This window comes from Bufo bufo, chromosome 1 (assembly GCF_905171765.1).
Source record: "Bufo bufo chromosome 1, aBufBuf1.1, whole genome shotgun sequence".
Classification (NCBI taxonomy): Eukaryota; Metazoa; Chordata; class Amphibia; order Anura; family Bufonidae; genus Bufo; species Bufo bufo.
The window spans coordinates 796763874-796789255 of NC_053389.1; the positions used below are offsets into that span (position 1 = coordinate 796763874).

At 45.1% G+C, this 25382-nt stretch overlaps 1 protein-coding gene across 1 annotated transcript in view; it reads left to right on the forward strand.

The window, feature by feature from the left end:
* LOC120986498 (complement C3-like) overlaps positions 1 to 25382 on the forward strand; it is a 445179-nt gene that overhangs the window by 211536 nt on the left and 208261 nt on the right. Inside the window, exons 21-23 of the mRNA XM_040415121.1 lie at positions 3044 to 3155; positions 3894 to 3979; positions 22239 to 22378. Of these exons, the coding sequence (XP_040271055.1) occupies positions 3044 to 3155; positions 3894 to 3979; positions 22239 to 22378 (338 nt within the window). The remainder of the gene's footprint in view (positions 1 to 3043; positions 3156 to 3893; positions 3980 to 22238; positions 22379 to 25382) is intronic.

The following is a 25382-nucleotide window of genomic DNA, read 5'->3' on the forward strand; positions in this document are numbered from 1 at the left end:
TCAATTACATAAATGGTAAAAAGTATAAATCTGAAGGTGTCGGCCCTCTACATAGTAATGAAGGGGGAGTTGCAGAGAGCGATGAGGAGAAAGCAAAGATATTAAATATTCTTTTCTCCACTCTATTCACTGAGGAAAATAAACTGTCAGATGAAATGCAGAATGTAAAAGTAAATTCCCCATTAAAAGTGCCCTGTCTGACCCAGGAAGAAGTACAGCAGCGTCCTAAAAAAATTCAAATACAGTAGGCAAATCGCCAGGACCGGATGGCATACACCCCCGTATACTAAGAGAATTAAGTAATGTCATAGCCAGACCCTTATTTCTGATATTTAAGGACTCTATACTGACAGAGTGTTCCACAGGATTGGCGCTTAGCAAATGTGGTGCCAATATTCAAAAAGGGTCCAAAAACAGAGCCCGGAAAAAATAGGCCAGTAAGTTTAACATCTGTCGTGGTTAAACTGTTTGAAGGTTTTCTAAGAAATGCTATCTTGGAGTACCTCAATGAAAATAAGCAAATAGCGCCATATCAGCATGGCTTCATGAGGGATCGGTCATGCCAAACTAATTTAATCAGTTTCTATGAGAAGGTAAGTTCTAGACTTGACCGAGGCGAATCAATGGAAGTCTTATATCGGGACTTCTCCAAAGCATTTGACACTGTACCTCATGAAAGGTTAGTATATAAAATGAGAATGCTTGGACTGGGAGAAAATGTCTGTATGTGGTAAGTAACTGGCTCAGTGATAGAAAACTGATGGTGGTTATTAATGGTACACACTCAGATTGGGTCACTGTCACTAGTGGAGTACCTCAGGGGTCAGTATTGGGCCCTATTCTCTTTAATATATTAATGATCTTGTAGAAGGCTTGCACAGTAAAATATAAATTTTTGCAGAGGACACTAAACTATGTAAAGTAATTAACACGGAAGAGGACAGTATACTACTACAGAGGGATCTGGATAGATTGGAGGCTTGGGCAGATAAGTGGCAGATGAAGTTTAACACTGACCAATGTAAGGTTATGCACATGGGAAGGAATAATGCAAGTCACCCGTACATACTAAATGGTAAAACACTGGGTAACACTGACATGGAAAAGGACCTAGGAATTTTTGTGAACAGCAAACTAAGCTGTAGATACCAGTGTCAGGCACCTGCTGCCAAGGCCAATAAGATAATGGGTTGCATCAAAAGGGGCATAGATTCTGGTGATGAGAACATAGTCCTACCACTTTACAAATCACTAGTCAGACAACACACGGAGGACTGTGTACAGTTCTGGGCTCCTGTGAACAAGGCAGACATAGCAGAGCTGGAGAGGGTTCAGAGGAGGGCAACTAAAGTAATAACTGGAATGGGTGGACTACAGTACCCTGAGAGATTATCAAAATTAGGGTTATTCACTTTAGAAAAAAGATGACTGAGGGGAGATCTAATTACTATGTATAACTATATCAGGGGTCAGTACAGAGATCTATCCCATCATCTATTTATCCCCAGGACTGTGACTGTGACGAGGGGACACCCTCTGCGTCTGGAGGAAAGAAGGTTTGTACACAAACATAGAAGAGGATTCTTTACGGTAAGAGCAGTGAGACTATGGAACTCTCTGCCTGAGGAGGTGGTGATGGTGAGAACAATAAGAGTTCAAGAGGGGCCTGGATGTGTTTCTGGAGCGTAACAATATTACAGGCTATAGCTACTAGAGAGGGGTCGTTGATCCAGGGAGTTATTCTGATTGCCTGATTGGAGTTGGGAAGGAATTTTTTATTCCCCTAAAGTGGGAAAAATTGGCTTCTACCTCAGTTTTTTTTTTTCCTTCCTCTGGATCAATTTGCATGATAACAGGCTGAACTGGATGGACAAAGTTTTTTTCGGCCTTATAAACTATGTTACTATGTAAGAACAGAAAAATAAGCTAAAAACAGGATCCTATAAAAAAAGAAAAGATCCTGTGCATCTGTTATGGCATTCGTTTAAGCAATTTCAGTCTGAGAACCATTTTTTTAAGGCGGGAAAAAAGTACTGCATGTACAGGATGTTTTTTTTTATTTTTTTTACAGGATCCTGTTTTTTGTTTATTTTTCTGTTCTGATGGAACAGAAGAACGGAAAAAGAAACTGTGATATGAAACCAGCCTAAGGGTTCATGCACACGGCCGTTGCCTGGCCAAGCCCGTATTGCGGCCCGCAAACAGCTCACTTGAATGGGTCCGCAATCCAGAAGGACGGTGTGGAACACACTACGTTTTTGTGGTGCAGACGGACCATGGACCCATTCAAGTTGAATGGGTTTGGATCAGTCTGCGGAATCCACACGGATGTTGCCAGTGCATTGGGGACCACAAATTGTGGTCCCCGATGCACGGAACGGCCTGTCAACGGCCGTGTGCATGAGGCCTAAGTCATGCTGAGTTAGCTGTCAATCACTGATTAGGACTGTCCGCATGACTCCTAAGCCCAGAATGAGCAAAGGTTAAAATGAGTATATTTTTGAATATGTTTTTGAGTTGATGCTTTCACTGGTACCATTTTGGTAAACATATTAATTTTTGATCACTTTTTATTCTGTTTTTATTTTGGGAGGCAGGATGAAATAAAAAAGCAGTTCTGCCATGGCTATTTATTTTTACTTTTCATGTCCTTCAACATGCGGATTAAATAATTTCATTTTAGTAATAATTTACTAGTTCTGGTGACACCAATTATGTGTACTTTATTTGGGATTTTTGTCGGCATAATGTACCTTGTACATTAAAAATAAAAAATTTGTTTACATTTTTAGTCCCACCAGTGAACTGGAATTTTCTATACATTGTCTTGGGCTTCCTCTGTAAATTTCTGGTGAAATACAATGCTTTTAGAGGTTTCATAAACTGCAAGGTCATCTGGAACAAAAATGTGGTAGCACAGAAGATCCTCAGGCTTAATATCAAAATTTTACTTTTTGGTGGACTCATCTGTTATTTAAACTATACATGCTGTATTACCAGGTTTATAGTTTAAGGATTTTTTATATTTTTAAAAAAAAAATAGATCAAGAAGAGGAAGAATTCATTGATGAAGCTGAGATACAATCCCGAACAGATTTCCCAGAAAGCTGGCTTTGGAAGACAGAAGTAATGAATGAAGCACCAGATGCCAATGGGTGAGTATAATATAAGTCTACTGTCAACTTCTAAAATGGATTGTTTTTCCAGAAATAGTGCTACTTTTCTCCATGGGCTGTGCCTGGTGCTGCACCTACGCCTCATTTTATGGGAATGTGACATCCCAAAATTACATAATTCAATGCAAAATTAGCCAACTGGATATTTCATATTTTTCTAAGGCTACTTTCACACTGGCGTTTTGGCTTTCCGTTTGTGAGATCCGTTTAGGGCTCTCACAAGCGGTCCAAAACGCATCAGTTTTGCTCTAATGCATTCTGAATGTAAAAAAATCAGTTTGCCTACGTTCTGCCTCCATTCTGCTTTGGAGGCGTACACCAAAATGCTGCTTGCAGAGTTTTGGTATCCGTCTGACGAAACTGAGCCAAATGGGTCCGTCCTGACACACAATGTAAGTCAATGGGAACGGATCCGTTTTCTATGACACAATCTGGCTCAATATCAAACGGATCCATCCTCCATTGACTTTCAATGGTGTTCAAGTCTTGGCTATGTTACAGATAATACAAACGGATCTGTTCTGAACGGATGCAGACGGTTGTATTATCTGAACGGATCCGTCTGTACAGATCCATGACGGATCCGCACCAAACACAAGTGAGAAAATTGCCTAAACCATGCAACCCTTCAATTGTGGAAATCAATGATTGTTATCAGTATTAATGATAACCCAGCCCAGTATTGTCAGATATGAATTTCTATGCCTTTTTTAACAGGATCTCCACCAAGACTATACCCATTACCTTAAAAGATTCGATCACCACATGGGAGGTTTTGGCTGTGAGTCTATTGGACAGTAAAGGTAAGTGTTCTTCTTGCTCTTATAATGTGCATACCGTGTGGCTCTGATTTATCAAACTGTTTTTTTTTTTTTTTTTGGAGTAAATTTAGAATTTTCTTCATTTTACTTATAAATGAAAGGGATTCGTTATGATTTTTACAAAAGTTCTTCTAACAAATGAAACAATAGTTTTAGAGGTTTGCTGTGTCAACGAATTGTGTAAAATGACACAAAGAGGTTGTCTGGTCCCAATATCAAAATCCTTTTATGTGCTCCTAACACCACTCACCATGCATATATATGCCCCACATAACAGTTTTTTTTATGTCTGTGCTTTCCTTCCCCCTGTCTGGACATCAGACTATGCGGGAAGGACTGTTTACATCCAGCACTTCCTGTTTACATGGTTGTTCTGCAGAATGATGAGTCACAGGCTGGCCTTGATACAGCAAGCACACCTAAATCTAATCCTGTCATGTTTGATACAGCCTTCTGTGCCTGATACATAGCCTGTTGTAGGCGATACTGCCTGCTGAGCGGTGTAGCTAACCCTTCCTTGTATGATACTGCCTGGTGTGTATCTAAGCTTATCATGTCAGCTACTGTCTGCTGTGCCTCTGTATCTAAATCTATGATCCGCGATACAGTCTACTGTTCTGGTGTCAGAGATTCTCATGTTACAAGAAAATTTACACTTATTCATAATCATAGGTGCATATCCATAAAGCAAACATAATTAATAAAAAAAAATGGCTGCACACACATATAAGTAGTAAAGCTGAGGAATGGGGATCATTGTAAATAAAAGTGGTACTATACCTACTATGAATGGATCAAAGGAAGCTCTTAGCGCACATTTTGATCAAAATTGTGTCGGGCCCATCTACCAGGAGTCAAGGTGGCTTCCGCAGACGGGTCCCTATCACCAATGTACTACCTCTCTTTGACTTATCCAAGTCCACATTATCAGGGCAGTGAAGGAACCAGCTACATTTGTACTTTGCTCAGAAGCCCCAGGCAGATGGGCGTTTGCTCAATCTAAAAGACGCCTCGCCCAGTGGTCAGATAGTATCATAAATTACTATTTTACAGCCAGTTGCTTATCTGATTGCAAGGTATGTACACATGAGGAGGTGAGCACACTACAACTGCCCTGCGGTCCAATTTGGTTGCATCATAAATTGCTGTCATACAGTCAGTTTGGGTCAGGGAGGCCACGGTCAGCCTGGAAAATGTGGCCGACACATGGACCGTGATTCCTGGGCCGATCACATTCGCATGAGCCATATAACACATACTGAGCGCCCATAACTGTAACATCCACAGTGTCCCCGTAAGAGTGACAACCACAACACCCCCTATAACAGTGACATCCACAGTGCCCCCATAACAGTGACATCCACAACATCCCCCCATAACAGTGACATCCACAACATCCCCCCATAACAGTGACATCCACAGTGCCCCCCCGATAACAGTGACGTCCACAACATCCCCCCATAACAGTGACATCCACAACATCCCCCGATAACAGTGACATCCACAGTGCCCCCATAACAGTGACATCCACAGTGCCCCCATAACAGTGACATCCACAGTGCCCCCATAACAGTGACATCCACAGTTCCCCATAACAGTGACATCCACAACTCCCCCATAACAGTGAAGTCCACAACATCCCCCCCATAACGGTGACATCCACAGTGCCGCGCCCCATAACGGTGACATCCACAGTGCCCCGCCCCATAACAGTGACATCCACAGTGCCCCCATAACAGTGACATCCACAGTGCCCCCATAACAGTGACAGCCACAGTGCCCCCATAACAGTGACATGCACAGCTTAGCAACAACACAGAGGCTGATTGCTATGCTGTGACTTATGCACAGTACTTACATTGCATTGTGCAGAAGCCTATACACTGAAAAGACGGACGGTGGTCCGGTCAAGATAGATGAACTTTTAAAGAGACAGTGCCCCTTTTCTGTGCAAAAACCTGTTAGATAGATATGATTAGAATGTTACCATTCAGAAGTGTGCAGAAGTATATATTTCACTGCATACGCTGCACAATTGCACCTTTTTTCCCTAAAAAACCTTATCTACAATTTATAAGAGAGCAAATAATCTTATTTTAGTTCATCAATAGCACTATTAATTCCCATTAGGCCTCATGCACATGACCATATATATATTTTGGTCAGTAAATAGAGGATCTGAAAAATACGGATACAGGCCAAGTGCATCCTGCAATGTCCGCAGGTCCCGTTGTAAAAGTGCCTATTCTTGTCCACAAATTGAACTAGAATAGGACATGTTCTATTTTTTTGCAGGGTGGACATGTGGATACATACAGATTAGAGATGAGAGCGGGGGAGGATTAGCCATAGACTCTACAGGGAAATTCCCAAGCCCTCCTCAGGGCCGCCAGCCGGGTACATAATGATCTGATTCTCTCCTACGCACCTGGCCAGAAGCTGCAGGAGTTCTCCTGAATTCAACTGTATCTATGTCTTTAGGACAGTGATACAGTTGAATACTGTGCAGCAGGAGGCAGAGCTCCGTACAGCATTAAACCGAAGTTTTGAGGGAAGCAACCTCGGATCTAGGATCCAAAGCTCATTTCACATATTCCTAATGGTGACACCGGTTGCGACACCCAATCTTCCCAGTGGAGGATTACTGGATAGCCATGGGGAAATGTTTTCCTTCCTCTGAAAGGGAGGCCAAATTACGTTATTACCAGGAAATATTGTTTACTGAGCAGACACCTGCCGCCAGATTGTCTGAAAGGGGGCTCCTCTCCACCTCCCACAGTCACCCATCTCCTGCCACCACAAACAGCAGAAGCAGTTGCTTTGTCATCCATGAGTAAAAATGTAAGTGTCTGCTGTAGTACCAACACCAGTAGCAGCAAACATACAAATGCAGGCACCATGGCTGTATTGCAGCACATGAAGCAGCATTACCAGATCCAGTGGGAAACTAGAAATGGCAAGCAGTCATAAGAAGACTGTACCCCTTCTTCTGGGGTGTCATCTCCATTATCAGTTACTGATTCTCCCTCTCAGACTACTGAGATGACTGACTATTAAAAAAGACAAATATATGGTTTTCCGATACTGTGTCATGAGATATCTATCCTACACAGGGCTGTATTTATAGCTGGTGCCACCAATACCATAGAGGGCAGTATATTGTGCTACACTTTGGTATTTAGTTCTGCAGCACAAAATATTGGCCCACAACCAAGTACCACAACGTAGCACAATATACTGCCCCAGAAGAACCAAATACCCATAGTCCAGGCTATGGATGAATTATGGTAAATACAGCCCTGATCCTAGATGTCTGCTGTATGTGCGGAAAACTAGTGCATGTGATCTGCAGTCTGTCAAGGCTTTCGATAGCAGGTCACGATATGGTATTGAATCTGTTTTGTGAGAAATTGCAGCCCTTGACCAAATGCAAGAAAACGTAAAGGTGGATACATCAGTAATGCAAATATAAAATCCTGCTTGTTCTGAGACTCCAGTGCCTTCTTCTGATCGTCTCTGGATTTGTTAAGAGACACTGTACAGTAATATAAAACAATTATTATGTAATATAATTCTAGCAACAATCACAGAATAAATCAGTGCATCCTGCATGGTAATATTCCTCAGCCTATCTGATCCCAGCAGTTGTTAGACATGATAATTTGCATATATTTTTCCCTGAAATCAAGAGGATCATTGTCTAGCCTACAGCTGTCATCAACTGGTCTCAATAATTTAAATAGTACTCACCCGGAGGTGCCCCCAAGGCCTTGCAACCAGTGATGGCCAGTTCGCAGTGTTTGCCAGAGAACACATGCGGGCTGCCATCTTGACTCACAAGTCCGGCGATGCACAGGTAAGCCCTTGCCTGTGCCGGAAGCCGGTCTAATACAAATGCGGTCACCGGGAGCAGGCAGTTACGAGAACAGCCTGATGAAGGCCCCCAGCGGCTGTTCTCGGAACTGCCTGCTCCCGGTGACTGCATTTGATTTCAGACTGGCTTGCGGCACAGGCACAGGTAAGGGCTTACGCCGGACTTGTGAGTCAAGATGACAGCCCGCATGGGTTCGCTGGCGAACACTGCGAACTGCCCATCACTGCTTGCAACAACACAACAAAAAAAACATATTCTTTGCTCTGATAAAGGACTTTTGTCCTGAAAGAGCTAGTGGAAGATGTGAGGTTGGCTTAGCTATATTGCTAGCTTTGCTACATAATTATGTTTTACTGGGTAGAAGGTACCCCTGCTGATCAGCTGTAAAAAGAAAGTGCAGCACTCATATGGGTTCTGTGTTCTCGTTACTGTGTACTAGCTTGCTGTACAGCACCAAGCAGGTGTAATTATAACTCCACTGTCCCATTGGGGTGGCTCCTTCCTATTCACAGGATAGATCATCAGAATAGCAAAAGCATACAACTTTAATAATGAGCAATTCCATTTCACCACTTTCGGATTAACTTCAGATGAACCAGAGAGAAACCTCCAAAGTAACATTCAATTAAAAGAGAGGCAAGAGAATTAGAAAACCCCACAAAGCTTACACTTCTCATGCAAGCTAGTTCTCTTTCTACTCTTCGGATGCTCTTTATCTTCAGGGAGACCAAAAAATATGCATGAGCATTGTATGCCAGGCGATACGACTGGTTTCTAGAAAGGCTATATACAAATTGCTATCTCTCTCTGGTTCACCTGAAACGAATCATAAATAATTCGGCTTTGTGTGAATCCAAATTTTTGGAGAAATTCAGAGTGAATCCTGAACTTGTAGAACCTATTTGCTCATCCTTAATAGTTTGTATATAGATCATATACAGTTTGAAGAGCGCTGCTATGCCTGTCTTTCACATTATTATTCTAGTTACTAGAATTCTGGAGAAGGGTCGTTTAACCTCGGAGTTATTCTGATTGCATGACTCGAGTTGGGAAGGAATTTCTTCTCCTTCTCAAGGGGTATTTTTTGCCTTCCTATGAATCAACTTTGTAGAATGATAGTAGCGCTGAGAGAACCTGGTTAGTTCATCAATATAACTCCCGATCCCTAGGTAAGCTTCACTACTTACCGTAACTGAAGTTTTGTATTTTATATTAAGAGACTCATTGGAGGCAATACATTTTAAGTCATGTACGGAACTAGGAATCGGCATGATTATCAGTAGTGTTGAGTGAAGTTTTGCAAAATTCTATTGCTTCGCCGAATTTCACGAATAAATTTGCTTCATGACGAGCATTTCTTTGTCAGTAGCGGGTGCAATAATGGGGAACACCGGTGGCGCCAGCCTCGTCATTGAATCTCCCAGATGCCGCATTCATTGCTGATCGTGGTATCTGAGATAAAAATAAGGGCTTTTCAGGGGTTAATCAGTGAAAGAAAAAATACTTGCCTTATTCATATGAGCGCAAAGAGGCCACCGCGGCCCTCTTGATTGAAGATCCCACGTGAAATCTCGTCTGGTGCATAATGACATCATATAGCTAGCCGGGGTGGTGACGTCATATGTCACAGCGCACAAGATTTTGCGCGGGATCTTCAATCAAGGTGCCCTCTTTGCGCTCAAATGGATGAGGTGAGTATGTATTTTTTTTTTTTTTTTTACACCATTTCATAGAAAATTGATTTGTTAGGCCTCTTTCACACTTGCGTTGTTGGGATCCGGCATGCACTTCCGTTGCCGGAGGTGCCTGCCGGATCCGTAACAACGCAAGTGTACTGAAAGCATTTGAAGACGGAACCGTCTTCCAAATGCTTTCAGTGTTACTATGGCACCCAGGACGCTATTAAAGTCCTGGTTGCCATAGTAGGAGCGGGGAGCGGGGGAGCGGTATACTTACAGTCCGTGCGGCTCCCCGGGCGCTCCAGAGTGACGTCAGAGCGCCCCATGCGCATGGATGACGTGATCCATGTGATCACGTGATCCATGCGCTTGGGGCGCCCTGACGTCACTCTGGAGCGCCCGGGGAGCCGCACGGACGGTAAGTATGCTGCTCCCCCGCTCCCCGCTACACTTACCATGGCTGTCAGGACTTTAGCGTCCCGGCAGCCATGGTAACCATTCAGAAAAAGCTAAATGTCGGCTCCGGCAATGCGCCGAAACGACGTTTAGCTTAAGGCCGGATCCGGATCAATGCCTTTCAATGGGCATTGATCCCGGATCCGGCCTTGCGGCAAGTCTTCAGGATTTTTGGCCGGAGCAAAAAGCGCAGCATGCTGCGGTATTTTCTCCGGCCAAAAAACGTTCCGTACCGGAACTGAAGACATCCTGATGCATCCTGAACGGATTACTCTCCATTCAGAATGCATTAGGATAATCCTGATCAGTATTCTTCCGGCATAGAGTCCCGACGACGGAACTCTATGCCGGAAGACAATAACGCAAGTGTGAAAGAGCCCTTACCACAAAGCAAAAGGAAATTCAGCTTCGCAGCAAATCATATTTTTCCTGAAATTCTGATAGAATTCCAATTCGGATACTTCGATTCATTCAACCCAAATTATCAGTTATGTACGCTTATCACTAGATAATAGGCTAACCCGGGTGGATGTATGTCTTGTCTTCTTTCAACCTTAGGGCTCATGCACACAACCGTAGTTTTCCTCTGCATCCGATCCGCATTTTTGCAGATCAGCTGCAGACCATTTCTTCTCAATGGGACCGTAAAAACAGTAATTGCCATGTGCATGAGTCCTTATGAACTGGTCCTATTAGAGCTCAGCTATACTGCTAGGAGTTGTCTGTCTACAAGCTTGTTGAGAGTTTCTAATAAACAGCAGCATTGTTATTGCATTTTAGAATATAACAGTGACTGCAACTAGTCTCGGTGCATGAAAAAAAAATACAGCTCTAAAGTATAATACAGGATGTAACTCGGGATCAGTACAGGATTATTAATGTATGTACACAGTGACTGCACCAGCAGAATAGTGAGTGCAGCTCTGGAGTATAACACTGGATGTAACTCAGGATCAGTACAGGATAAGTAATGTTATGTATGTACGATAAGTAATGTATGTACAAAGTGACTGCACCAGCAGAATAGTGAGTGCAGCTCTGGAGTATAATACAGAATGTAACTCCGGATCAGTACAGGATAAGGAATGTAATGTATGTACTCAGTGACTGCACCAGCAGAATAGTGAGTACAGCTCTGGAGTATAACACTGGAATTAACTCAGGACTAGAGTTGAGCGAACACCTGGATGTTCGAGAAGTTCGGCCGAACTTCCCGGAAATGTTCGGGTTCGGGATCCGAACTCGACCCGAACTTCGCCCCGAACCCAAACCCCATTGAAGTCAATAGGGACCCGAACTTTTCGGCACTAAAACGGCTGTAAAATAGCCCAGGAAAGGGCTAGAGGGCTGCAAAAGGCAGCAAAATGTAGGTAAATCACCTGCAAAAAAATGTGGATAGGGAAATGAATTTAAATAAAAATAAAATGAATTAAAATTAACCAATATCAATTGGAGAGAGGTCTCATGGCAGAGAATCAGGCTTCAAGTCATAGCAGAGAATCAGGCTTCAAGTCATAGCAGAGAATCAGGCTTCATGTCATAGCAGAGAATCAGGCTTCACATCACCCACCACTGGAACAGGCCATTGTCAGATATTTAGGCCCCGGCACCCAGACAGAGGAGAGAGGTCCCATAGCAGAGAATCAGGCTTCATAGCATAGCTGAGAATCAGGCTTCACGGCACCCACCACTGGAACAGGCCACTGTCTCAGATATTTTTAGGCCCTGGCACCCAGACAGAGGAGAGGTTCATTCAACTTTGGGTTGCCCCGCAATATAATGGTAAAATGAAAATAAAAATAGGATTGAATGAGGAAGTGCCCTGAAGTACAATAATATATGGTTAAGGGGAGGTAGTTATAAATGTCTAATCTGCACAAGGGATGGACAGGTCCTGTGGGATCCATGCTTGGTTAATTTTTATGAACGTCAGCTTGTCCACATTGGCTGTGGACAGGCGGCTGCGTTTGTCTGTAATGACGCCCCCTGCCGTGCTGAATACACGTTCAGACAAAACGCTGGCCGCCGGGCAGGCCAGCACCTCCAAGGTATAAAAGGCTAGCTCTGGCCACGTGGACAATTTGGAGACCCAGAAGTTGAATGGGGCCGAACCATCAGTCAGTACGTGGAGGGGTGTGCACAGGTACTGTTCCACCATGTTAGTGAAATGTTGCCTCCTGCTAACACGTTCCGTATCAGGTGGTGGTGCAGTTAGCTGTGGCGTGGTGACAAAACTTTTCCACATCTCTGCCATGCTAACCCTGCCCTCAGAGGAGCTGGCCGTGACACAGCTGCGTTGGCGACCTCTTGCTCTTCCTCTGCCTTCGCCTTGGGCTTCCACTTGTTCCCCTGTGACATTTGGGAATGCTCTCAGTAGCGCGTCTACCAACGTGCGCTTGTACTCGCGCATCTTCCTATCACGCTCCAGTGCAGGAAGTAAGGTGGGCACATTGTCTTTGTACCGGGGATCCAGCAGGGTGGCAACCCAGTAGTCCGCACACGTTAAAATGTGGGCAACTCTGCTGTCGTTGTGCAGGCACTGCAGCATGTAGTCGCTCATGTGTGCCAGGCTGCCCAGAGGTAAGGACAAGCTGTCCTCTGTGGGAGGCGTATCATCATCGTCCTGCGTTTCCCCCCAGCCACGCACCAGTGATGGGCGCGAGCTGCGTTGGGTGCCACCCCGCTGTGAACATGCTTCATCCTCATCCTCCTCCACCTCCTCCTCATCCTCGTCCTCCTCGTCCTCCAGTAGTGGGCCATGTCTGGCCACATTTGTACCTGGCCTCTGCTGATGCAAAAAAACTCCCTCTGAGTCACTTCGAAGAGACTGGCCTGAAAGTGCTAAAAATGACCCCTCTTTCTCCTCCTCCTCCTCCTGGGCCACCTCCTCTTCCATCATCGCCCTAAGTGTTTTCTCAAGGAGACATAGAAGTGGTATTGTAACGCTGATAACGGCGTCATCGCCACTGGCCATGTTGGTGGAGTACTCGAAACAGCGCAACAGGGCACACAAGTCTCGCATGGAGGCCCAGTCATTGGTGGTGAAGTGGTGCTGTTCCGCAGTGCGACTGACCCGTGCGTGCTGCAGCTGAAACTCCACTATGGCCTGCTGCTGCTCGCACAGTCTGTCCAGCATGTGCAAGGTGGAGTTCCACCTGGTGGGCACGTCGCATATGAGGCGGTGAGCGGGAAGGCCGAAGTTACGCTGTAGCGCAGACAGGCGAGCAGCGGCAGGATGTGAACGCCGGAAGCGCGCACAGACGGCCCGCACTTTATGCAGCAGCTCTGACATGTCGTGGTTGTTGTGAATGAACTTCTGCACCACCAAATTCAGCACATGCGCCAGGCAAGGGATGTGCGTCAAACCGGCTAGTCCCAGAGCTGCAACGAGATTTCGCCCATTATCGCACACCACCAGGCCGGGCTTGAGGCTCACCGGCAGCAACCACTCGTCGGTCTGTTGTTCTATACCCCGCCACAACTCCTGTGCGGTGTTGGGCCTGTCCCCCAAACATATGAGTTTCAGAATGGCCTGCTGACGTTTACCCCGGGCTGTGCTGAAGTTGGTGGTGAAGGTGTGTGGCTGACTGGATGAGCAGGTGGAAGAAGAGGAGGAGGAAGCCGAGTAGGAGGAGGAGGCAACAGGAGGCAAAGAATGTTGCCCTGCGATCCTTGGCGGCGGAAGGACGTGCGCCAAACAGCTCTTCGCCTGGGGCCCAGCCGCCACTACATTTACCCAGTGTGCAGTTAGGGAGATATAGCGTCCCTGGCTGTGCTTACTGGTCCACGTATCTGTGGTTAGGTGGACCTTGCCACAGATGGCGTTGCGCAGTGCACACTTGATTTTATCGGATACTTGGTTGTACAGGGAAGGCACGGCTCGCTTGGAGAAGTAGTGGCGGCTGGGAACAACATACTGTGGGACAGCAAGCGACAAGAGCTGTTTGAAGCGGTCTGTGTCCACCAGCCTGAATGACAGCATTTCAAATGTTTGTGAGATGGAGAGCTGAACGCTGCCGTGTGACATGGTTGAGATGCTTTGTGACGGAGGTGGTGGTGTTGGTGGTACATCCTCTGTTTGCTGGGCGGCAGGTGCCAACGTTCCTCCAGAGGCTGTGGAAGAGGCTGAGGCGGCAGCAGCAGAAAAGGTAGCAGGGGGAGCCTGAGTGAGTTCCTTGTTTTTAAGGTGTTTACTCCACTGCAGTTCATTGCATGCAGGTGCCTGGTCATGCAGGTTGTGCTAAGGTTCAGAACGTTAATGCCTCGCTTCAGGCTCTGATGGCACAGCGTGCAAACCACTCTGGTCTTGTCGTCAGCACATTGTTTGAAGAACTGCCACGCCAGGGAACTCCTTGAAGCTGCCTTTGGGGTGCTCGGTCCCAGATGGCGGTGGCCAGTAGCAGACGGACTCTCTTGGCGGCGGGTGTTCTGCTTTTGCCCACTGCTCCCTCTTTTGCTACGCTGTTGGCTCGGTCTCACCACTGCCTCTTCCTCCGAATTCTGAAAGTCAGTGGCACGACCTTCATCCAATGTGGGGTCTAGGACCTCATTGTCCCCTGCATCGTCTTCCACCCAGTCTTCCTCCCTGACCTCCTGTTCAGTCTTCACACTGCAGAAAGACGCAGCAGTTGGCACCTGTGTTTCGTCATCATCAGAGACGTGCTGAGGTGGTATTCCCATGTCCTCATCAGGAAACATAAGTGGTGCATTCTATCTCCTCCACCCCTGGGGAAGGGCTAGATGGATGCCCTTGGGCAACCCTGCCAGCAGAGTCTTCAAACAGCATAAGAGACTGCTGCATAACTTGAGGCTCAGACAGTTTCCCTGATATGCATGGGGGTGATGTGACAGACTGATGGGCTTGGTTTTCAGGCGCCATCTGTGAGCTTTCTGCAGAAGACTGGGTGGGAGATGATGTGAACGTGCTGGATCCACTGTCGGCCACCCAATTGACTAATGCCTGTACGGACGGGGTTACAAGCAAAGTGTACTTGGCTTGCATGCTGACCTGCATTCCCTGGATTTTATGTGGCTGTCATGGCCCATGAACAGGTAGGAACAAGAGTTAGGGACCACTCATGAGACAACCTTGACGCGGTGAGTGGCTTACTATGCTTTGGCCAAAATATAAACCAATGTCTCATCCAGCATGGAGGGCAGAGTGCTGGATGTAGTGTGCGATCACATTTACATTTTCCGTTTGTATATGTATTTCGCCATAGTGATGTGCACCTGCAGGCAGGTTGTGCTGACCCAACCCCTTATTTTTTTCTTTGTAGTATATATTGGAGGTGTGGCGATCTCCTTGGAGTCATTGCACACCTGACCAGTTAATCTGTCCTTGAGGCTGGTTTTAAAGTCAGTATAAAACTGAGTCTGCTTGTATAGAACCTACCATTAGCCATCTGGCTCCAGGAGAAGTATATGGTGGGTTCAGCATGCATGTTGGTACTTGCATCCCTGGATCCGATGAAGGCTGTAATGGCACCGGACGGGGTTACAAGCAAAGTGTACTTGGCTTGCATGCTGACCTGCATTCCCTGGATTTTATGTGGCTGTCATGGCCCATGAACAGGTAGGAACAAGAGTTAGGGACCACTCATGAGACAACCTTGACGCGGTGAGTGGCTTACTATGCTTTGGCCTAAATATAAACCAATGTCTCATCCAGCATGGAGGGCAGAGTGCTGGATGTAGTGTGCGATCACATTTGCATTTTCCGTTTGTATATGTATTTCGCCATAGTGATGTGCACCTACAGGCAGGTTGTGCTGACCCAACCCCTTATTTTAATGCCTGTACCTGCTCAGGCCTTACCATCCTTAGAACGGCATTGGGCCCCACCAAATATCGCTGTAAATTCTGGTGGCTACTGGGACCTGAGGTAGTTGGTTCACTAGGACGTGTGGCTGTGGCAGAACGACCACGTCCTCTCCCAGCACCAGAGGGTCCACTAACACCATCACGACCATGTCCGTGTCCGCGTCCCTAACTAGATGTTTTCCTCATTGTTACCGTTCACCACAATAAGAAAAAAAATATTTGGCCCAATGTATTGAATTCAAATTCAGGTCTTTTTTTACAGGCACCTAACACTATCTGGCTATCTATTTAGGTACCGTATTACACTAATACAGGCACAGCAGTAACGACAGATTTAGCTGAATATAAATTGTAGGCCTAGTATTTAGGCGCTGGATGACAGGTATCCCTTTTACGGACAGAATTAGACTTGGAAATGCACGGTAGCGTGTGAAGTTATTGAGGATGACCCTATCCGCACCTTCAATCTAATATACCCTTTTATGGATAGATTTAACCTTGGCCTGATAGAGCAGAAACCACTAATTTAGGGAATTGCTAAGTTTGGAATTGTATTAAACCCAGAACAAAAACTGTGCTTCGGCAGACAGCAGACAGTATTACAATTGGCTGGCCACAGCTGAAACACCAGATTTAGGGTACTGCTATTTTGGCAATTGTATTTTACCCCTCAATAAAATAGCAAGCACAGCCAAGCCCCTGATGTAGGATATAGCAAAAAAAAAAAAAAACACTATTGATGGTTAAAAATTGACTTGGTGGCAGCTTGTGCTGGCGCACCACAAGACACAAAATGGTCGCCGATCACCCCAGAAAAAAGTGACTGAAAAACGCTCTGGGCAGCCTTAAAACAGTGAGCAATTGAATAGCAGAGGTTGTATGATACACAGCTGTATATCGATCACTTCAGTAAATAAATCCCTGCCTAATCTCGCCCTAACAGCAGCAGCTGCATCCTATCCCTACACTGATCAGAGCAGAGTGACGTGCGGCGCTACGTGACTCCAGCTTAAATAGAGGCTGGGTCACATGCTGCACTGGCCAATCACAGCCATGCCAATAGTAGGCATGGCTGTGATGGCCTCTTGGGGCAAGTAGTATGATGCTTGTTCATTGGCTGCTTTGCAGCCTTTCAAAAAGCGCCAAGAAAGCACCGAACCCGAACCCGGACTTTTACGAAAATGTTCGGGTCCGTGTCACGGACACCCCAAAATTCGGTACGAACCCGAACTATACAGTTCGGGTTCGCTCATCCCTACTCAGGATCAGTACAGGATAAGTAATGTAATGTATGTACACAGTGACTCCACCAGCAGAATGCAGAGTGCAGTTGTGAAGTATAATACAGGATGTAACTCAGGATCAGTACAGGATAAGTAATGTAATGTATGTACACAGTGACTCCACCAGCAGAATAGTGAGTGCAGCTCTGGAGTGTAATACAGGATGTAACTCAGGATCAGTCCAGGATAAGTAATGTAATGTATGTACACAGTGACTCCACCAGCAGAATAGTGAGTGCAGCTCTGTAGTATAATACAGGATGCAACTAAGGATCAGTACAGGATAAGTAATGTAATGTACACAGTGATTCCATCATCAGAATAGTGATATCAGCTCTGGAGTATAATACAGGATGTAACTCAGGATCCAATCAGAATAAGTAATGTATGTACACAGTGACTGCACCAGCAGAATAGTGAGTGCAGCTCTGGAGTATAATACAGAATGTAACTCTGGACACACCTTCTCATTCAAAGAGTTTTCTTTATTTTCTTTATTTTCATGACTATGAAGGCATCAAAACTATGAATTAACACATGTGGAATTATATACATAACAAACAAGTGTGAAACAACTGAAAATATGTCATATTCTAGGTTCTTCAAAGTAGCCACCTTTTGCTTTGATTACTGCTTTGCACACTCTTGGCATTCTCTTGATGAGCTTCAAGAGGTAGTCCCCTGAAATGGTCTTCCAACAGTCTTGAAGGAGTTCCCAGAGATGCTTGGCACTTGTTGGCCCTTTTGCCTTGACTCTGCAGTCCAGCTCACCCCAAACCATCTCGATTGGGTTCAGGTCCAGTGACTGTGGAGGCCAGGTCATCTGGCGCAGCACCCCATCACTCTCCTTCATGGTCAAATAGCCCTTACTTTCAAAGTTTTCCTAAATTTTCGGCTGACTGACTGACCTTTATTTCTTAAAGTAATGATGGCCACTCGTTTTTCTTTACTTAGCTGCTTTTTTCTTGCCATAATACAAATTCTAACAGTCTATTCAGTAGGACTATCAGCTGTGTATCCACCTGACTTCTCCTCAACGCCACTGATGGTCCCAACCCCATTTATAAGGCACGAAATCCCACTTATTAACCGCCTCCGGACCGCCTAACGCACGGATGCGTCCTGGAGGCGGTTAGAGCCGGCCCACGCATGGGCATCGCGGGCTGGCAAAAGTTAGAGGAGTATTTCGTCAGCAACCTGCCAGCCAATGATCGTCGCTGGCAGGTTGCTGATTTAAAAAAAATCGAATCACAAGCCATCTAACACCTTATATTTATAAATATAAGGTGTTAAATTGCTTTTCTGCTCCTCTGCTGGTCCTTTTGGTCGGTTGGTTCCAGCAGAGGAGCAGACATCACAGTGAGTACCCACCAGCACCACACTTAGCCCCAGATCACCCCCATCACCCCAATTAACCCCTTGATCACCCCTGTCAATCACCTAGTGAAAGGGAAAAAAGTGATCAGTGTAAACTGTCACTTTTTTTTTTCACTGGTATTGGCTGTTAGGTTTTAGGGATAGTTTAGGCCCCTTGGTTAGGTAGTTAGCGTCAGTTAGCGCCCAGCCCACCGCACCGCAGTCACTGATTCGCTGATTAGCGTATCGCTAAACAGCATTTGTACTTTTATAGTATCTGTAAGTGATCAAAACTGATCAGTCAGATCTATAATAGTATTAGTGTCACCTTAGCTCGCCCTCCACCCAAAATGCAGTGTTTGCCCGATCAGGCCTGATCGGTCGCCCACACGTGCGTTCACCCACGCCCGCCCCACCGCAGTGACAAAATATATATATTTTTTTGATCACTGCACAATCACTTTACAAGCGCTGCGGCGATAAAAAAATCTGTTTTGATATTTTTTATCAATTGCAGCGGCCTCCGGTACTTCGCTAGCCTCCCATTTGTAAGACAGGCTTGCTTTTTTTCTTGGGTAGTCTCAGGGAATACCCCTAAATTTAGTAGTCCAAATGTCAAACAGGGGGTATTCTTCTGAAGAAGCCTACAGGATTCTGACCCAGTCGGATGAGGAATGGGAACCCTCATCTGATGAATCTAGCGGGTCAGAATATGAACCTATAGAAAGCAGTGGCAGTCTGACCCAAAGTTCGGACGAGGAGGTTGAGGTCCCTGATAGCACCAGGCGTACCCGGCCCCGTGTCGCTAGACCTCAGGTTGCGCAGGATCCGTTTCAAGGGCAGCAGAGTGGGGCTGGCGCTGTCGGATTACGTGGTGAGGCATACACCAGCAGCGCAGCCCATCCTGGACCTAGTACCAGCACTGCCGTACAACATGGTGAAGTGGCGAGCACCAGAAGGGCAGTTGAAGCTGGTACAATGGCCCGTGCAATAGTTACCCCGTCGCAGCCACCGCACAGACAGGCCCGTAGAGTCCCTGAGGTGCTGGCAAACCCTGATTGGCAGTCCCCAACTTCAGCCGCACCTGTAGTTCCCCCTTTCACCGCCCAGTCTGGAGTTCGGGTTGAGACAGCTCAGATCGGATCGGCACTGGGGTTTTTTGAGCTGATCTTGACTGCGAAGCTCTTGGACTTAGTCATGGCAGAAACAAATCGGTATGCCACTCAATTTATAGCCGCCAACCCGGTAAGCTATTGTGGCCAGCCTTTCCGGTGGAAACCAGTCCAAGTTTCCGAAATTAAAATTTTTCTGGCCCTTCTCCTCAACATGGGTCTAACCAAAAAGCATGAATTGCGGTCATATTGGTCCACAAACCCAATTCATCACATGCCCATGTTCTCTGCTGCTATGTCCAGGACACGATTTGAGACCATCCTGCGTTTCCTGCACTTTAGCGACAACACCACCTCCAGTCCCAGAGGCCACCCAGCTTTTGACCGGCTCCACAAAATTCGGCCCCTCATAGACCACTTCAACAACAAATTTGCAGATTTGTATACCCCTGAGCAAAACATCTGCGTAGACGAGTCCCTTATACATTTTACCGGGCGCCTTGGCTTCAAACAATACATCCCAAGCAAGCGCGCCCGGTATAGGGTCAAATTGAATAAGCTCTTTGAAAGGGCCACAGGCTATACCCACATGTTGGGCGGAGCTCCTATGTCCTGGCAGACGCCTTTCCCCTCCTTTTTTTTTGGCAGAGATTTTTTCATCCACATTGATCGATGCGAATAAAGAAATCTGTGCCGTTCATTTTTTCATTCAGCACAGAGGCTGAACGGAAAAAAAAATCTCATTACCCGTATGCTCAATATAAGGAGAATAGCAGAAACTCCTAATGCTGGCCATACATGTAATGATTGCGGAGATCCTCAAATGCCAGGGCAGTACAAACACCCCACAAATGACCCCATTTTGGAAAGAAGACACCCCAAGGTATTCGCTGAGGGGCATATTGAGTCCATGAAAGATTGAAATTTTTGTCCCAAGTTAGCGTAAAGGGAGACTTTGTGAGAAAAAACAAAAATTAATTTCCGCTAACTTGTGCTAAAAAAAAAATTCTGTGAACTCGCCATGCCCCTCATTGAATACCTTGGGGTGTCTTTTTTCCAAAATGGGGTCACATGTGTTGTATTTATACTGCCCTGGCATTTTAGGGGCCCTAAAGCGTGAAGTCTGGGATCCAAATGTCTAAAAATGCCCTCCTAAAAGGAATTTGGGCCCCTTTGCGCATCTAGGCTGCAAAAAAAGTGTCACACATCTGGCATCGCCGTACTCAGGAGAAGTTGGGCAATGTGTTTTTGGGGTGTCTTTTTACATATACCCATGCTGGGTGAGAGAAATATCTCGGCAAAAGACAACTTTTTCTATTTTTTTATACAAAGTTGGCATTTGACCGAGATATTTATCTCACCCAGCATGGGTATATGTAAAATGACACCCCAAAACACATTGCCCAACTTCTCCTGAGTACGGCGATACCAGATGTGTGACACTTTTTTGTAGCCTAGGTGGGCAAAGGGGCCCACATTCCAAAAAGCACCTTTAGGATTTCACCGGCCATTTTTTACAGATTTTGATTTCAAACTACTTCTCACACATTAGGGCCCCTAAAAGGCCAGGGCAGTATAACTACCCCACAAGTGACCCCCATTTTGGAAAGAAGAACCCCCCATGTTATTTCGTGATGGGTATAGTGAGTTCATGGAAGTTTTTATTTTTTGTCACAAAGTTAGTGGAATATGAGACTTTGTAATAAAAAAAAAAATCATCATTTTCCGCTAACTTGTGCCAAAAATAAAAAGTTCTATGAACTCACTATGCCCATCAGCGAATACCTTAGGGTGTCTACTTTCCGAAATGGGGTCATTTGTGGGGTTTTTCTACTGTCTGGGCATTGTAGAACCTCAGGAAACATGACAGGTGCTCAAAGTCAGAGCTGCTTCAAAAAGCAGAAATTCACATAACTTTTACTCAAACCATTTTTTTTTTACCCAAACATTTTTTTTTTATCAAAGACATGTAGAACAATAAATTTAGAGAAAAATGGATGTCGTTTTTTTAAAAAAAAATTACACCTGAAAGTGAAAAATTTAATTTTTTTGCAAAAAAATCGGTAAATTTCAATTAATAACAAAAAAAGTAAAAATGTCAGCATCAATGAAATACCACCAAATGAAAGCTCTATTAGTGAGAAGAAAAGGAGGTAAAATTCATTTGGGTGGTAAGTTGCATGACCGAGCAATAAACAGTGAAGTAGTGTAGGTCAGAAGTGTAAAAAGTGGCCTGGTCATTAAGGGTGTTTTAAGCTAGGGGGGCTGAAGTGGTTAAACCTGACAGGGCACCACCTGTGAAGTGAAAACCATTTCAGGGGACTACCTCTTGAAAGCTCATCAAGAGAATGCAAGAGTGTGCATAGCAGTAATGAAAGCAAAAGTGGCAACTTTGAAGAACCTAGAATATGACATATTTTCAGTTGTTTCACACTTGTTTGTTATGTATATAATTCCACATGTGTTAATTCATAGTTTTGATGCCTTCAGTGTGAATCTACAATTTTCATAGTCATGAAAATAAAGAAAACTCTTTGAATGAGAAGGTGTGTCCAAACTTTTGGTCTGTACTGTATGTACATTTTACATAGATTATATTTGCAATCAATCACATGGAATTTGATATATTCTCTTTTTGTTTCTACATTTTCTTGGCAGGTATCTGTGTGTCTGAACCTCATAATATTGAGGTAAGGATGGACTTCTTCATTGATTTGAAGCTTCCATATTCTGTGGTGAGATATGAACAAGTAGAGATACGGGCCATTCTCTACAACTACTACACCAATGAGCTGAAGGCAAGTCAACCACATTACAGTAATAGAAATGGGAAAGAAGAGTCAATTAACCCGTAGGATACCTGTACGGCGCTGGTATCAGGGTCACAAATCCCAGCGCAGGAGATGCACCCTCCGGATCAGCTGCAGGGGTCCGGCAGTCACAGATAGCCGGAGCCCTGCGGTATGCGCCGGCATCGGTGAAAACACTGATGCCGGCACATTAACCCTTGCACTGCCACGGTCAGCGGGTGCGGGGGTGTCCCATCGGGTCCCCTTGCTGCTATGATGGGGACCCAATGGCTTTCACAGCAGCCCAATGCCTTCCCTAGGCACCGTGGCTGTCTTCCGTACGAGCCTGGGAGTAATACACTTACAACCAATTCATTACAATACAGAAGTATTTTGATGCATTGTAAAAGGGGATCAGACCCCAAAAGTTGAAGTTAAAAAAATAAAGTTTTACAAACAAAATTAAAGTTTCAAGTAAAAAAAAAAAAGCGTCTTTTTCCAAAATAAAGTAAAAATTTTATTTTTTAAAATAGGGAAAAAAAGAAAAACTGGCTATATAAAAATATCACATGATCCACCCCGTCAGGTAAACGCCGTAAAAAAAAAAAAAAAAAAAAATAAACGTGTAAAAAAAGCCATTTTTTGGTCACCTTGCTCCACAAAATTGTAATACCAAGTGATCAAAAAGTCTTATGTACCCCAAAATGGTACCAAGTCAAACCGTCATCTCATCTCGCAAAAATGAGGTAGGCTAAAACAATTGCCCAAAAATAAAAAAAATAGGGCTCTCGGAAAATGTCAACACAAAACAGATTTTATTCTGTTCAAAAAATTATTTCACTGTGTAAAACATAACAAAAATAAAAATGATAGACATATTAGGTATCACCGTGTCCATAACAACCTGCTCTATTAAAAATATCAAATTATATGCCTCCTCAGGTGAATGCTGTAAAAAGATTTTTTTAAAACTATGCCAAAACAGCCATTTTTTTCACCTTGCCTCACAAAAAGTTTAATACCAATCATCAAGTCTTATGTACCCCAAAATGGTACCAATCAAGCTGTCACCTCATCCCACAAAAAATGAGCCCCCACATAAGACAATCACTTAAAAAATGAAAACCAATGGCACCCATAAACCAGTCAATCAAAATCTGCGCTCCATCTGCGAGTCCTGCCATGTGTTCCCCCGGCAATTTACCACCACATATGGCATGTTGCTGTATTCAGGAGAAAATGGGCAACAAATTATAGGGGGATATTTTTCTCCTGTTACCCCTTGTGAAAATTAAAAATTTGGGGCTAAAGCAACATTTTATTGGAAGAAACTAAACTTTTCATTTTTACAGCCAAGTGTTTCCAAATTCCGTAAAACGCTTAGGGGGTCAAAGTGCTCAGTATCCCCCTTAATATATTCTTTAAGGGGTGTAGTTTCCAAAATGGGGTCACTTTTTGAGGGTTTCCACTGTAGGGGTACGTCAGGGTCTCTTCAAATACAAAATGGTGCCTAAAAACCATTCTAGCGAAATCTGCCTCCAAAATCCATATGGCGCTCCTTTCCTTCTGACCACTGCCACGTGCCCATAGAGCAGTTTACGGTCACATATGGGGTATTTCTGTAAACTGCAGAATCAAAGTAATGCATATTTAGGGTTTATTTTGCTGTTAACACTTGCTGTGTTGCAAGAAAAAATTGATTAGCATAAAAAATCAACCAAAAAAGTGAAATTTTGAAATTTTACCTCCATTTTCCTTTAATTCTTGCGGAACACCTCAAGGGTTAACAAGTTTGTAACATCAGTTTTGAATAATTTGAGGGGTGTAGCTTCTAAAATGGGGTAATTTATGGGTGGTTATTGCGGGTCGCGAGAACCATTAGGCAAAGAGGCTCCCAAACAACCTGAAAAGGGGGGAAAAGGATTTTTTGGGCAATGTTAAGTGCAACTGGGAGGTAGCTGAAGATGGGGGGAGTCCTTACTCTCATGGCCATCCGGGTGAGGGCTAAAACCAAGGGCACCTGTAAACATAAAACATATAAAACATGCCAACAGGCCCTCACCCTTGAGATGCAGTCCACAGGGTGGCTCCCAAAAATCACTAGATCTTCAGTGCAAGACTGATGTTTGAGAGAGGCTCCCTATGGGAAGGGCCTCAGGTCCTCCTCTCTATTGGAAGTGCTTGAGAAGGACATAAGAGCTCTGTCCTGCCTCTGGTAATCCAGATGAGCTTTAGTGGTGGTGCACCACTGTCCTCCTGTGGTGGAGCTCAGCATAGACCGGGTAGTCATGCTCCTCACTTGGACCACAACTTTTCTTCACACCGGGGCGGACTCTCCTGCCATCCTGAATGGGTCCAGTACCTCCGGCTGTAGTGGAATCAGTAAGTGATCCTTACTCAACGATGATCCCGAAGCGGCGGCCATCTTCCAAGGCAGTTGGAACACCACTGTCGGCTGGACAGATGTGATGGACGTAGTCACACAGCCTACTTGACATGCTGGGGGTGCCGGCAAACCTGGGATGAGTGGCTCCAGCTCTGGTTGGGGCTTCTCCCTGAAGAGGAGTACTCCATCAGGTGTTTCCTGCAAGCAGCGCAGGCCCTTGGATCTTCCGGCCACTTCTCTGGTGCGGTCAGGGGTACCATTGGCTTGGGCAAACAAATCACCGCCACCGCAAATGGGTATTGTAGCAACTTCATGTGTAACGGGGTTCCGAAGGTGCACTCGGTCCCCCATTAGCCGCAGACCTGCTGCTTAACTTCGGGAACGAGGATCTGTGTTTTACCTCGTTCCCAGGGCGGCTTTACTAGCTGGGTGGCTCCCTGCTCCTAAGTCTGCCTTGAGCGCCGAGCTGATCACTCGAGTGCTCGACTGGTTGGTCTGTCGGTCATGTGACGCTGGCCACGTCACTGACCCTCACTCCCCACTATAAATACAGGCAGCTGCTGGCCAAGGTTGCCATGTTAATTTAGGTTCCACCTGTGATTTGGTCTTTCCTGGCGTACTTACCTC